Source organism: Thermobia domestica, chromosome 13, assembly GCF_964235325.1.
Source record: "Thermobia domestica chromosome 13, izTheDome1.hap1.1, whole genome shotgun sequence".
Classification (NCBI taxonomy): Eukaryota; Metazoa; Arthropoda; class Insecta; order Zygentoma; family Lepismatidae; genus Thermobia; species Thermobia domestica.
In genome coordinates, this window is record NC_137466.1 from 202,745,529 (window position 1) to 202,761,844 (window position 16,316).

General features: G+C 35.5%; 1 protein-coding gene across 2 annotated transcripts in view; it reads right to left on the reverse strand.

The window, feature by feature from the left end:
* The window catches only part of LOC145668959 (uncharacterized), a 590,098-nt gene that overhangs the window by 166,276 nt on the left and 407,506 nt on the right, over positions 1–16,316 (reverse strand). For both annotated transcript variants that reach the window (XM_081737250.1, XM_081737251.1), the window contains exon 4: positions 12,748–12,796. In XM_081737250.1, the coding sequence (XP_081593376.1) occupies positions 12,748–12,796 (49 nt within the window). The remainder of the gene's footprint in view (positions 1–12,747; positions 12,797–16,316) is intronic.

Below are 16,316 nucleotides of genomic sequence, written 5' to 3' on the forward strand. Positions count from 1 at the left end.
CACTTGCCTTAATCATCCGTCTCTCTTCGCCGAAAGAGCATAATCGTGGGACGTTAAACTGAAAGACTTCATTTCATTTTTCGAATAATTATGGCATTCTAAACTTTTCTTCACCAAGTTACTGGTACGGAGAGAAACTGAGACGGTGACAAGTTGCCTATCTACAATAAGCCAGTGAAACACATTTTGAATCACATATAATAAGTATGTGATTAGGTATCAAAACTGGAAGAAGTCCGGGATAAAAATAAACACGAAACATTTTATACTCATCTTTGATTCGCTGATCATATTGTTTTCTTCCGACACACGACCACAGAACTTTAAGATACAGTACAAAAGCTTTATTTGGAAGACAAGGAAGTCGGGTTTTAAAGTAAATATGAGGATGATGAAATTAGTATCGAATACCTGCATAAGAAAGTCTAGGATAGAAGTTGAAAATACGGATTTAGAAATTAAAACTGTATCTACCTGGACACAGTGATGATTACAAAATTTTCCCCGGGGGATTTCAATATACTGGAGGTTAAAAGTAGTACTGTGAAAGTCTTGGTAATTCACATTGAGGACAATAGGAGATATGCCCCCGCGGGATTTTGTAGCTCCTGGAGCGAATTCCCCGGGCCACCCCCTGAAATCATCACTGTTCATGGATGACAACATTAATGAATCAAACTAGACTAGATTCAATTTGGAAGGAACAGATTTACGTTGAAAAGTAAATCGTCGATGTGTCTAAAGTGTATATTCTTCTCTGAATGAATTTTTGGATTCAAACTGATTGATTGACTGATTGATTCAGGTTTAATGGGTACGTCATCATCGAAATTATTTGTTCCCGTCACGACCAACACGACTGCGGTAAATAAAAGTTAAAAACCAACAAATCAAAATTTTTAAAAAAATACAGTTGCAAAATAGAAGTCTTTAAGTTTTGTATCCCACGGAAACGCCGGACGACTATGCCTGCTAGGATAAAGGAAACGGTGATGATGAGAAATGAATGAAATGCCGGAATGAAGAAGGTGGGAGGAAACGGAAGAACCTCGAGAAAACCCTCGCATACAGTGTTTGTCCACCAGGAAGTTCAACTGCGCGAGCTGGCATTGAACCAAGGACCTCATGCACTAGAGTGCAAAACAGAAGTAAAAAATCTACATGAAGAGAGAAAATAATAAATACATGAGAATAACAAATATATAGCAACAGCAATAATATATATCAATCACGATAAGTAGTTTTGTAATAATAGTAACAATAGAAAAATAAATAACAATGGCAATAAATAGTAATTAGTAACAATAAAGAAAATGAATAACTATAACAATAGTAAAAGAAATAAAACATCAGAAATCAAAGTCTTAGGCGAACTTTTCCACATGGGACAAGTACTGTCCACTCAGTAAGTCAGCATGAATCAGATCATCTTCTACCACGTCAGATTAAAAAAAAAAAAAAAAAAAAAAAAAAAAAAAAAACTGAAGGTGGCTTACGAACAACTAGAGATTTTGCTCTTTCCGGGGAAAGGACAGTATATACTGGCTAAATTTTAAGCCGGACATATAAGGTGAGTGGCAAAGAGCTGGAGTTCGTCGAAGACCAACACTAACAGAAACACGTGGGGTTTTGAGGGGTTCGCTAGTCGATGAGACTGGGGACTGGGACTTTTGCATTCAGAACTTTCCCATTGCTAGCTGAAAACGCTTACCCTCAACCCACGCTGCCTCGGTAAGCGCATTGATGTTTATCAATACGTGACGTTCTTCTAGTTCTAGTATATATATATCGTAGACTATGAAGGAGAGTCGGCAAGTCTAAATTGATTGATTTCCACAGAGTAAACACATGTTGTTGTCACATCCACGTGTACCTTTTCCAATCACGAGTTTGTGGATTCAGCGATAGCTTCTAACTCAACCCCTACTTGTTATGCAACACACCGAAGCTCTTTGTGAAGCGAGTTTGCATACGATTCAAGGTAAAATAAAACAACGATGATCCGCGGTGTTCGTAGATTTCCTTAGAAGAAATTCCCTCGACTGACACAAAAAATTTCCCTTTTATTATAAAAATTTTCCCCGGTTTGTTGAGTGTCCAATTCCTATGACAGAAGTTATGATAAGGTTAATTTAGCTACATTAAAGGAAGTGTCAACCACACTTGTTTTGTTTGTTTTTTGGTCCCATTTTTATACTTTTTCCTTCAGTTTTTTTTTAACAAAAAATACACTGAGGTAATAATCGGTTCAAATTATGCTACTTTGAACAGACACACACACACACACACACAATTGCTATTATATTAGTTTATTTCTGAAGAACAAAGAAAAATTTAAGCATTTATATTGATCAATCAGTCAGCACCGGAATTTCCCTGGATTTTCACGTTTCATCGAAAACATTTCCTTTTTCCCTTTTTGCTAAATTTACCTATGAAATTTCCCTCAAACTGTGGTGGACAAAGATTGTTGAGGTGATAGTCGTGAAAGAGCTCGGGGGGGAAATTTCTCTATTATATTTTTAATATCATTTGCAAGAATCATAATGAAAACAAGGAAGCAACAATCTTTCAGCAACTACATCCAACAAATAATAATAATAATACTAATACTAATACTAATAATAATAATAATAATAATAATAATAATAATAATAATAATAATAATAATAATAATAATAATAATAATAATACAAATTGACTGGAAATCTGAAAATTCACTAACCCTACGTACACCAAGTTGTTACACGTAACACTGCATACCAAGGAAGAATTAAAAAATGTCCACCACTGTGCCTTCACTTGTCATAGTTTATTAGTTAACATGAAATAGAAAATACAGACGTGTGCAAATTATTAGACTAAAGTTGAAAATATGAAGAATCTTAAACATAATTTTAAATAAATCCTGAATTGCTGCGTTCTTTCATCTTGTTACAACCTGTTAGTATTTTTTACGCATTCTTTTAGATTTTATTCCATTTCTATACACTTTGGCCTACTTTTCATTAACTTTACACAAGTATATTTTACTTTCTCATCGCTATGCCATATTCTGATAAGTGCTGCGATGAGATCAATCTTGGTAGTTATCCTTTCTCTCTTCACTTTTTTCCTAACAATAGCTCACAAGTTTTCGATAGGGTTTAAGTCGGGACAATTTCCTGGCCATGGCAGAACCTCAACACCATTTTCCCTCAGAAAATTATTTACAGTCATTCCTTTATGGTATGGGGCTCCATCATGCATATAAATAAAGTTCCCATCCGGAAACCATTCCATCATTTGTGGTTCTAGCACTTTTAGATATTTTTTTGATTCCTCATTCCTTTCACGAGATACAGTCTACCAGCAGCATACACTGACATACAGCTCCAGACCATGACTGACGTTGGGTGCTTTACTATTTGGGAAACACTCTTTGGTAAAAATGTTTCGTCCTGTGAGCATATTGGGCACTTTCCTCACTTATGGAAAATATTTATTCATCAGAGAAACATGGCTGGAAATATTATACTGTATATCAGTGTATTGATTTTAAATTTTATTACAATCATAAACCAAACATCATTTTCGGAGGAGCAACTCCTCTCATAAATCCTTGCACAATAAAGTTAAAAAATATTCAAGTGTACTACAATCTCCTAAAGATGCTCCAATTGACAAAATATACAGGACAAATATGTAAAGTTTGGTACTTTACCTTGCTCCAGTCATCCTTGAATCTATTTTTTATTTCCTTTGTCCATTCCAACCTCTTCTTTGCCATTGCTGGGGTTAACTTCGCCTTTGTGCAGGGACTTCGCGCTGGTAAGCCCGCTGCACATAATTGTCTTCTCGCTGTAGATGAAGATATGTCACATCCGTACGCCTTTTACTGATTTGACAAATTCTTACTAGTAGCTCTTCTATTCGATTTGTCCATCTGTAGTAGTTTCCTTTGAACACGAGGGCTGATTTTCGGTTTACGTCAACATTTACCTGAACGGTTTTGTGTATATGATGCACCGAGCTTCAATGCCCGACTTATTCGACTGACTGTGTTTTGTGAAATTGACAATTTCCTATCTATTTCGTGCTTGTGTAACGTTTTTCTTGCACAATACATTCATTTAATGCAATTTTACGCGGTCATACGTCTTTGGTTTTGCCCATAATTGTCACTTTCTCTAAAGCTCAAAATACAGAACGAAAGAAATTTCAATACTTTTTTCCCCACAGATCTTCAGCTAAAAATAACTCTTAAGAAAGCAAAAATGCACGTGTTTTGCACCTAATACACATTAAACTATTATTTGGAATATTAAAAACATAGTAACATTGAAAGCAAATTTAATACGACGTATAAAGAAAGAACCAACATGTGCTAATATAAGTATACAATGATGCAGTTATTTACCATTGTGACCAGTTTCTTAACACTGTTAACAGTAAGGAATAAAAAGGGTCATTATTTTCTATTGACAAGGTATATATAAAGTCCAGAACATACTTTAGGTAAAAAGATATCAACCGTGCACAATACAAATGGAGAAAAAACCAAAAATAATCGAAAATCTTGAAGAATGGACATTTAGTCTAATAATGTGCACACGTTTGTAATATTACATTATCTGGAATAGAAAATTATTATTTATATGGTGGACATTTTTAAACCCTCCTTGGTGTGCGAGGTTACGCGTAACCACTTCGTGTAGGTAGGGTTGACACTTTTATATCACTCTCACACCAGCAGGTCTTTTTTCCGTTTAGGTGTACGACGGTTTGCATCAGCTGTACCCGTAGCGACGCCTAGTGTCAGAATCTTTAACTGGGAATAACATCATGCACATTATGGTAACACGTTACACTAAGGGAGAAAGGGTATTTTATGTCAACTACGAAAACTTTGTTTTTAAATTTTGAATTATTTTCTAGAAATTAAAAGTATTGAATGACGGAAAATAAAATTTATATTATTTTTGACACAAACATGACATGATACTAAAGAAACATCCATAAAAATTCTTATCCTAATAAAAGCGTGGAAAATTTTAAACCCACCTTGGTGTACGTAGAGTTCATGAGGTATTTATATGGACACACTTACAAAACCTGTTAAGTCAAACAGTATCAAAAGACACTGAAATATTGCAAACACGTAGAAGACTAATATTTTAAATTTTTGGAAAGTAGCACTTAGTTTAGTAGTCATGTACATGTCTTTCAAACCTAAGTAATTGCAATTAGATGGCGGTTAATTTAGAAAACGGAATACGTAAACGGTTAAGTGCTCTAAAACTTGTCTATCATAAGGATAGTGTTCATATGGGTTTGGGTACAAAACCTCGCGGCCAGAACCTATAACAAAATACTTTGCATTGATTAATATTTACCTGTACCTTGGGCAGAAAGTGCTCATACATATGCACTATGCTTCATAGAATGTTAATTTAATAATAACAGAAGAAGAATGTTTTTGAGATATGTAAGATATTATTATGGGATAGTGTGGTTGCTATGTACATGTTTATGGATACCGTGTCAGCAAGTTTCGGTGCTTGTCAATGTTTAGGAAAATATATTATAAAAATATATCAACTAATAAACCATTATTTGTTGCACTGTTGATCGACGTTATTATTCATATAAAAAGGTGAGAACGATAGTATATAATTATTAAAGATTACTACCACTCGAGACTTATATATCTTAATAAGCCGAACCAGGTTGACGACTATCTTTTTGATAAATCGTTATAAAAAATTTTTGGTTTACCTCACCCGGGAATCGACTGTAAATTCACGTCCCGAAGCAAAAGTAAGGGGGAATTTACTTTTATAATCAAGTGAATGAATACGAATTTGACCTTATTGCGAAGTGGTAAAGTAATTATAAGAAAAATGGACAACGAAACAATGCAGCGTGAATCAAGTATTAGTGACAACGTTGAAACTAGTATAACACCAGGATTGTCATCGGAGGACCGAATCTTGTTCGCTCTACAGCGACAATTGATTCAGATGTCTACCGAGCTAAAGCAGACTATGGAGCAGAAGTTCAACGAATCTAACCAAACCATGGAGCAGAAGTTCAACGAATCTAACCAAACCATGGAGCAGAAGTTCAACGAATCTAACAAGCAAAATGAAGAATTAAAGCAGACCATGGAACAGAAGCTCAACGAATCTAACCAGACCATGGAACAGAAATTCGACGAATATAACAAACAATATGAGGAATTAGGTAGACGGATAGAACGGATAGAACAGAAATCAGATGAAATGAAACAGACAATTGTCCAGGTGGTGAATGATATATCCTCACAGTTTGAGGAAAAGTTAAAAAGAATATCCGATGATTGTCAGGAAAAGCACAATCACCAAAACCAAGAAATCAGTGCTGTAAAAAAAGATTTAGAAGTAATAGAATCTTCCGTTAAACAGCAAAAGATACAGGTCATCAACAATTCTAACAACATACGTGCGAATACGCAATTATTAGCTACTATACAGGAAGAGATTAGAACGTTACAGTCTAAAGACAACATTTACCGTAATAACTCGGGTTGTGAGCGCTTGGAGTTTCCTCACTCAACAGAGATGAACTCGCCTTCGCCGGGGTCTGATGAGGATATTCTATTAGAAGAAAATTATCCGAAGAGTACAGATGGGCGAAACATAGATGGTGTGTCGACGCAGCACGTTATGGATAGAAATTACCACTCGACAAGTACACGGAACGATAGAAAGAAGGTAAAATTAAGTGTTAAGATGAGTGAAATCCGAGCTATGAGTAAATTCAGTGGTAAGTGTAATGAGAATGCTACTTCTTTCTTAGAGAAATTCCAAGACGAATGTAATATAATGTCTATCGATCGATCACAATATATGAAATTAATACCCCATGTATTACTCCCACCTTGTTCCTTATGGTTTAAAGCAATACGTGATCACATTAGTACATATGAGGAATTCAAAGCGGCATTGATCGCAAATTATGAAAATGACTTTTTGCTGGCAAATAGAGATGCCACCCTTAGAAATCAACATTTCAATCCTCGTTTGCACAAATCTGTTGTCGAGTTTGTTGTAAATACCTACAACGAATTAAAAGTTGTAAATCCATTGCAATCAGAATCTAGAATAATAGCATCCATTCGAAATTTGCTCCCATTTAAGTTACAACAGATATTGTTTTCTACACAGTGTATGAGTTTCAATCATTTGTTAATGCTCGTACAATGTTATGAAACTCAATACCATGCTTTGAATCAACAAGCAGAAGTGGGTAAAAATAAGAATAATTCAGATCATCGTGTACCTGTTCGGAATCTAAATATCCGAAGTGTGAACGGTACGGAATACAACCCAAGCCAAGTAAATTCTAGCAGTCAAAACGAACAATATAGGCAAAGCTATGTAGGGAATCAACCTAATCTAACCAAACACAACAATAATTATGTCAGATCCCCTAATCGAAATAGGTTGCAAAATAGACGAAACATTTGGCGAAATTCCAGAAATACGACAAATTACATGAATAGACGTAATTGGTGGTCAAGAGATGACACTTCACATCAAGATCCAGGTATTGAAGTAAGTAATGTACAGAACAGTAATACGTGTCGTAATCATGACTGTGCTGTACAATGTACTTTATTAGAACCGTATGCAAGCTCGAATGTAACCTGATTACCGTTACTGAAATTAGGTTAAATTCATGTTAGTTGTATATTTCTGTAAATTTTCATTTTAAGTTTGTGTTAATATCAATAATGAAAACGATTCTTAAAATTACTTGAAATGCTTAAATAGAGTTTTAGGTAGACTGGAAAATTAATTTTCAAATGATTTTTATTCTTTCTTGTTAATATGAGGAATTATAATTCGATTTATAATTAATTAAAAGCAAAGATTAATTATATTAGATTGATTTGTGTTGAAAACTTAATTATCAAAGATTATGTTAAAAAGAAGCTCTATTCTATAAAATCAATTATCCAACGACTACCTTGAAAGAAATTCTTCTTTATTATAACATCTTAGTGCTACTATGTATACCTTTAAATGCAACATCCGACTTATTTGTTATTTAATGCGCCCGTAAAGATTAATATTATTTGTAACACGTTTGTCCTTTACATTTTTTCGAAATCGCACCCGTCGACGATTAATTAAATAAGCGACGATATTTTAATAAGGAAATGTATTAATAATATATTGTATAATAATAAAATAAAATATAATTAATGTAATTAAAGATAGATATTGATAAAATGAAAAATTTGTTTAATGTATATGTGAAATATAATGAAGAGATATTTAAGGTGCAATCAAAATGTGATGGACATATGCATGTAAGAACACTATTGTAATCGGACCAGTGGTTCTTGAATATAAAAGCCAAACTCGCTTATGACTTTTATATTCAGTCCATTTGTCGGGCGACATTTTATATAACAAAATACTTTGCATTGATTAATATTTACCTGTACCTTGGGCAGAAAGTGCTCATACATATGCACTATGCTTCATAGAATGTTAATTTAATAATAACAGAAGAAGAATGTTTTTGAGATATGTAAGATATTATTATGGGATAGTGTGGTTGCTATGTACATGTTTATGGATACCGTGTCAGCAAGTTTCGGTGCTTGTCAATGTTTAGGAAAATATATTATAAAAATATATCAACTAATAAACCATTATTTGTTGCACTGTTGATCGACGTTATTATTCATATAAAAAGGTGAGAACGATAGTATATAATTATTAAAGATTACTACCACTCGAGACTTATATATCTTAATAAGCCGAACCAGGTTGACGACTATCTTATTGATAAGTCGTTATAAACCTCGCGGCGACAACCTCGCGGACCAAAACCTCGCCTGGCCAAAACCTCCCCTCCCAAAACCTCGCGGTCCAAAATCTCGCCAGGCCGAAACCTCACCTGGCCAAAACCTCGTCGCCCAAAACCTCGCTGGACAAAATCTCGCCTGGCCAAAACCCCGCCTGGCCAAAACATCGCCGCCCAAAACGTCGCGGGCCAAAATCTCGCGGGGCCAAAACCTCTCCACCCAAAACCTCTCGGGCCAAAATCTCGCCGGGCCAAAACCTCGCGCCCCAAAATATTGCCATACCCAAAATCTCGCCTGACCAAAATGTAAATGTTCCAACAGATGATAAGGATGACGGTATAAAAGACGCTGTTTCACAAGAAGTATCACGGGTATTTGACCAAGTCCCGCGATACTATATGAAAATTTTATTTCTGTATTAGAGGATTTCAATGTGAAGGTAGGGCGACAGGATGTTTTTAAGCTGGTTATAGGGAAAGAAAGTCTGCATAAGGAAAGTAATGACAACTAACGGGGTTAGTTCCGTGAACTTTGGAACATCCAGAAACTTAAAATTTTAACAAAAATCTAATAATATTTATGAAAGTATGAAATAATATATGAGTTTTTACGACGTCCCGTGATTATGTCTTGTAGGTTAAAGGAGACGCAGATGACCAGGATGAAGGAAATGATCGAATAAAGAAAGTGGGAGGAAACGGGAATAACCCGAGAAAGCCCACGCACACGATGTTTTGTATCTTCTTCTTCTTCTTCTTCTTCTTCTTCTTCTTATTATTATTATTATTATTATTATTATTATTATTATTATTATTATTATTATTATTATTATTATTATTATTATTTGTAATGTGAAATGGCACATTAAGAAACTCATTGGGTAAATTTTAAAGAAAAGTTTCATTCGCTGCGATGTTTTGGGTGGCGAGGTTTTGGCCCGGCGAGATTTTGTCCCGCGAGGTTTTGGCCCGGCGAGATTTTGTCCCGCGAGGTTTTGACCCAGCGAGATTTTGTCCCGCGAGGTTTTGGGCGGCGAGGTTTTGGCCACGCGAGGTTTTAGCCCGGCGAGATTTTGGGCGGCGATATTTCGGCCGCGAGATTTTGTCCGTATCCCGTTCATATGTCCTAATTGAAGTTTTGCCCAGTTTTTTTTTCTTTTTTTAACAGCAAACATTGAAGTTATATCTTTGGATATTAACTCTGGATGGCTTCTATTTAAAACTTACCTCCCATGATTCACTGTTGATTATTTTGTGTCAACTTCGTTGTTGTTTGTTGAAGTTTATCCTCTTTTTTCAGCAAAGAGCCTATATGAGATATGAACCTACAGTTTAAGGTGGATCCGAACCACCGTAATGCTCTTACGAGCGAAACTATACGCCCTAGCTATTAGGATAGCAAACAGGGTAATCTACAACTTTCATAATTAAAATAATAGCTCCCTTTTCTTCATAATTTTTATGAAATTATACTACTGAAGGTACCAGAAAAGTTTATAGGAATATTAATAGTTCGATATCCCTCAAAATAAAGATTACTTAAGTTTTTATTTTTTTATTATTTTTCTTTGTTTACCAGGTGATTCTCAATGTTTGATCTTATGCTTTGCTAATTGCCTTTGAAACTGTGGCTTCTTCAAAGGAATGACATATTTTCATGGAATAAGTGGCAAGTGCTCCTGGCAACAACTTCTTTTGCCATGAAAATACCCTGTAATAAGTAGTAAGTATTTCTGGCAGTAGGCTCTTTTGCCATGAAAATACCCTGAGACAATAACAATAAAATTTATGTGGTGAATGGTGTGACCTACAGTTTAAAGCAGGATTTGAACCACTGTACTCTGTTCGATGTTCTTCTCCCGGGAATTGAACATCATAAGGGTGCTCTTATACCCAACACACAAGGAAAGAAAATTGACTGCGTTAGGCTTTTATTATATAAAGCTCTATACTGTATTAGTATAGGCAGGGATCGAAAATTCCCGGGCGTCAGGTTGCCATAACTAAGTAACTAACTCTATAGATTATGGAACCCGAAGGTTCAATGCTGCGTTCACAAAAGCTCTCCACTGACTTCTATCCTTAGCCAACCAGATCCAGTTTCTACTTTGTACTCCTATTTCTGCGAGATCCATCTTAATATTGTCTTCCCATCTGCGCTTGGTCTTCCTAATGGTCGTTTTCCGATTGAACTTCCAGTTAAGACTTCGAAAGCGTTCCTATTTTCATCCATTCTGGCTACATGACTGCCCACCTGTCTCTCCTAGATTTGATGACCCTAACAATGTTTGATAAACGTTATAAATTATATGCTTCCCTGTTACGAAGTTTCTGTCATTCCCCATTTCCGTTCATCTTAGATCCGAATATTCGTCTCAGGATCTTTTTCTCAAATATTTTCAGCCTACGTTCTTTCCTGAGAGTAAGCGACCATGTTTCGCAACGATAGAGAACAACAGGCGTGATTATTGTTTTCAGGTCGCTATGATGATTGGAAAGACGAGTCTGTCACCCAAGGGCACCGATCCTGGGGGGCCCGGGCCCCCCCAAAGCTCATGTGGGCCCCCTGTATTTTTATGAATATGTATTTTTATTTGAATTTTTTCTTGTTATATGTATTGTCATATGTATTTTTTTATGAATGCCCTCCCCCGAAAGTTACAAAGAAATCGGCGCCCTTGCTGATGCCCATCTAATTTAAGGCCGGAACATTAGGCCTATGTATTAAAAAGAATTTGAGTGATTGTGACGCTTGATTTTCAGAACTAACTCCTAGGTCAGAAGAAAACTTTTCATGCACTGAGTATAGGCAATGCTACCTAGGTAGTTCGTATCTGTTGATTTTTAATCGCCCTTCTTAAAAGCAAATGTTAAATATGTAGGTACCGGTATGGCAAAAGTGTTACTTAAAGCTTAATGCTATGTGTTTAAACATTCGTATTTTAGAGAAAGTGCTGATTGTACGTTTCGCGACTTAAGTACCTTCCAGAAGTTTACCCGTTAACTACAGCTATTACACAACAACAATACTTTCGTTTTTCGTTTTTGAAGTTTGCTTGAACACAGCGTTTAAATTTCTATTAAGTCTTGCTTGCATCAGGACAGAGACAAAAAAAAGTTCCAGATAATTTATAGACTTTGCTAATAAAAAGGTAAAAGACGTCAAGCAAAAAAAAAAAAAAAAGTTTTCAGATCCAGAACAAGCGAATACAACCGCAAAGAAAGGAAAAGGGTTGGTGACAGGTGCACAAAACGGACAAGAACAAATAAACAAAAAGAAAAAGAAAAAAAACATGAACGAACGCATGTAGGCAGAAAGAGAAAGATTTTTAAAAAAAAGGAAAATATCACAGGAACAGGCAGATAATAGGAACTTACGCAAATAAATAAATTGAAAATGTTGTCAAAACATCTGCTCTCGAAGTATTAATTCACACAAAGTTGTGGGTTTTGAAAACTATATATATATATATATATATATATATATATATATATATATAGATTTAAGAAGTTATGAAGTTATCCATAGTTGGTGGAAGCAAGATTTTTTTTTTTTTTTAATACAAGGCAAAAGCTCATTCACTTTTCAACTCCAGAAGAAGCTGTTTTTTTTTTTTTTCCTTCTATATTCTCCTTATAATGTTCCTTCTTTCCTGCGGTTCTCTTCTCAACGAAGGCAGCGCAGCATTTTGTGTTGTCGAACCCTAGAAAGCTGAGGTTACGTCTAAACTCCTCGGGAGTTTTTTCACCGCTCTATAAGAGGGATATAAATAGCACAAGCAACGTCAAGAACCAACCTCCTGCAGGTGGGATATGAGAACAAATATTGTCAAAATCTAAAGAAAAGGGGAAAAAAAGAAGAGGTTTCTTTGAAAGGAACAGGAGAAAGATCGAAAAAGGACTTACCTTTCTTCCAACGCCAGAAGATCGATGCCCACCTGATCAAGTACCATGCCTGCGAAAAGAGAAAAGAAAAAAATAAATAAAATGTAAAGAATGCTATTAACACGGATAGAAGAAGGACAGTAATTAGAAATAGGACACTCTTCGACAGACCTTGAACTTTTTTTTTTTAAAAAAAAAAAAATACGTATCTTTTATCAATAAATCTAGTGCTCTTTTTCTCTTCGTCAAATTCGCCACTTGTTTAGACTCCATCTTTGGCTGGAATTTTCGGAATTTTTCTCCACTTACAATTGAATTCGACCCCTTTACGGAAAAAAGAACAAAAGCAGATGTTTAGAATGTTTGAGAAGTCGTTATGGAGACGGCACACATACATACATACACACACACACACACACACACACACATATATATATATATATATATATATATATATATATATATATATATATATATATATATATATATATATATATATATATATATATATATATATATATATATTAGAGTTACAACAAAATGTAAGAAGGGAAACCGTCTCCAAACATGATGTTTTCAGAATAAAGTGAAGTTTTTTTAAAAAAAAAAAGAAAAAGGAAGAAATCACACGAGCCATTTGGGCTGTACACTCTTTATGCGCCCAATGTTAAAAGACAATGCAACGTTACCATTTACCTGGACCCACAACAGAAGTGAATGAAGTTGCTGTCTTTTACGCTAACGTGTCGATGGCCAGCTCCCATTTCAAACAGTGACTTCATTCACTTCTGTTGTGGGTCCAGGTAAATGGCAACGTTTGCTGTCTCATTCAACATTGAGCACATAAAGAGTGTACAGCTCAAACGGGTCCTCCGATTAAAAAAGAAAATTATTTACTTTACATTTAAAACATCATATTTGGAGGAGACGGATTTCCCTCTTACATTTTGTTCTAACTCCGATAATAAGAGTTACCCTATGTCAGGAAACTTTTGAGACACCCTATATATATACCATTGTATACATATTTTGTGCACGAAGTTGAGTATTGCCTTTGTATATTTTTGTATAGACATGCGATTTTTTCTGAAGCTTAGTTACCTAAACACACTTATTTTCAAGATTTATTTGAAATATGTACCCACTCTATCTTCTAAACCAGTGTTTCTCAACGTGGAGGTCGCTAGAATTTTTTATGGAGATCGCGACGATAAGCGGAAGAGATAAATATAATTAGAATATAATACCGAAAAATATTTTTTTAAAATTATTTTGAATTTTGTTGTGATAGACATATTTCTATTTTCATACATACTGTTAAGAACTACATAAAATAGGCCTACTAAACATTTTCAACACGTGCAGGCTTGTTTAAAAATCAATTTAAATGAAAGAGGCACGATATGAAACTAATGACAATTTCATATTGAAATACCAGAAAAATACAAGTGCAAAAACAAAAGCAAAAACTTGCATATTGAAATACAATTAAAATTGAAAGCTAATGAGATACCTGATCATGGTATGATTTTACTAGTGCGGTAAATTTTTCTTATCACATGATCAAAAATTAAGGGAGTTATGAAGTTTTAAAATTTTCAAACGGCCTCCATTTTGAAACAGTATGACGGATCGGATTCGATATTTGTAATATGAATGAACTGATCAAAATTGGTTTTAATCCATTCGCTTTTAGGGAAGATACTGTATCCACCATATACAAGAAATGGATTCTATTATTATAGAAATAGATGGATATCGTGGGATCTCCGCAATAGTTATATTAAAAGCCCCACACAAAGTTGTTAAAAACCAGAAATTATAAGGGGATCGCTGGCAAGAGGATGTGATAAAATTAGGGTCGTGATAGGAATTACGTTGAGAACTACCGTTTTAAACTATTGATCCTACGAAGAAAATGTATAGGATTATCTATTTTCGTAGGAAATTTAATGTAGTTTAATTTGTGTTTTTTGATAGACGTCACTGTTCTTGAAATATTTAAGAAAAACTTGAAAATCGTACTTAAAACTTGAAAATCGTACCTAAATCGAAACTTCCCTTTCTCCTCCGCCGTCCGCCGACCCACCAACCCGAGGGGAATTTTGATGTGTCGTTTTAGGGCACTCCCCCCCAACTGTGTCAAATTTCAAAACTGCACAATTTATTTTGTTTTATATTTTTCCTTCGTTGGCTTCGTTCGAAAAAGTAATGTTGCCAGTTCAGCAGGTTGTACCTTAGGCTTTTCACCATACCAACAATACAACATTGTTCGGAGAAGGATTCGAGATTTTCTAAAGTCCCTCACATAACAATGTATACATTCCCTGTATCATTTTTGGATGCCCTTAACGTTTCATTCGAATAGTCTGCTGTACTGGAAACTTTCCTTTCTCATTTAAAATAGAGCGCCTTACCAGTGTGGGACTCAAATAGTTGGTGCGATTGGGAGAGAATCCACAATTTTAGGTTCAAAAAACACCCATTTCCAACATTTTTCTTCTCGTTCCATTTTACTCGTACATATCATTACTGTATTTTTGGTAGAGTGACGGTATAAGGGTTTTTCCTCCACCTTTTTTATTACACAAGTTTCTATACAGTTTATCCACTAGATTACAAATAAGTAATTCCTCTAATAGATCTTTTCTATATAAGCTGGATCTCCTGCCCATAGTAGCTCGGAGGTTTAGGGTTTCTTGGTTGGGAAAGACCCTGCCCGTTGCAGTTGGGTCTAAAGGAACGTCTCGCCCGATGCAGTTCAGGAGTACGTTAATATCTCTTACCCGATATAGCGCAGAGATGGGTAAGGAACTTCTTGCCCGAAGCAGCTCAGAAATGGGTAATATCTCCAGCCCGATGCAGCGCGGAGATAGGTTAGAATACCTCTTGCCCGATGCTGCTCAGAGGTAAAGATAGAGGAGTCGCTACCGCCGAGTGCAGCTTGGAGAGATAGGTACATTAGATTAATTGATAACCGATGTTTCAGGTCAGATCGGGTTACGGATCTAAGTTTATGACCGGTTCCGTTACTTTATTGTTATATTCATTTGATACAAACAAAATTATATCGCTAATATAAAGGTAACTAACGAAGTTCTGTCCCTTTTTCACCCACCACATTCGAATATCGATATGTCACCTAAGACGTACCTGGAAGATAAAAAAAAATAGTCCCCATCAGCATCGATGACCATCTACCAACGTTCTGGAAGGCCATGGATTCCATCGCGGTAGAACTTGCTGAGCTGTGAAGCGAAGAAGGTATCAAGTCAATTTTGCACCTCTACTAGGAATTTTAACTGGAGTCTTCTAAAGCGATTGTACAAGGAATGGAATAGGTGATTATCGGACGGTGCATTTACCGAAGAGTATGGTGGATGAAATAGTGTTTCCCATCCAAAGTGTAGAATGGTGTCTCGGGTCATCCTACCCACGTGAGGCTTAGTGTTGTCCTGTAACAGGAGGACCCCTTTGCGATTCAGAAGTGCTGGATTCAGAGTTTTGAGTTTTTCTTCAACACGGCTCAATTGCTGACAGTACACAGTTGCATTGAGACTCTGACCAGCTGGTAGCAGTTCCAGATGCAC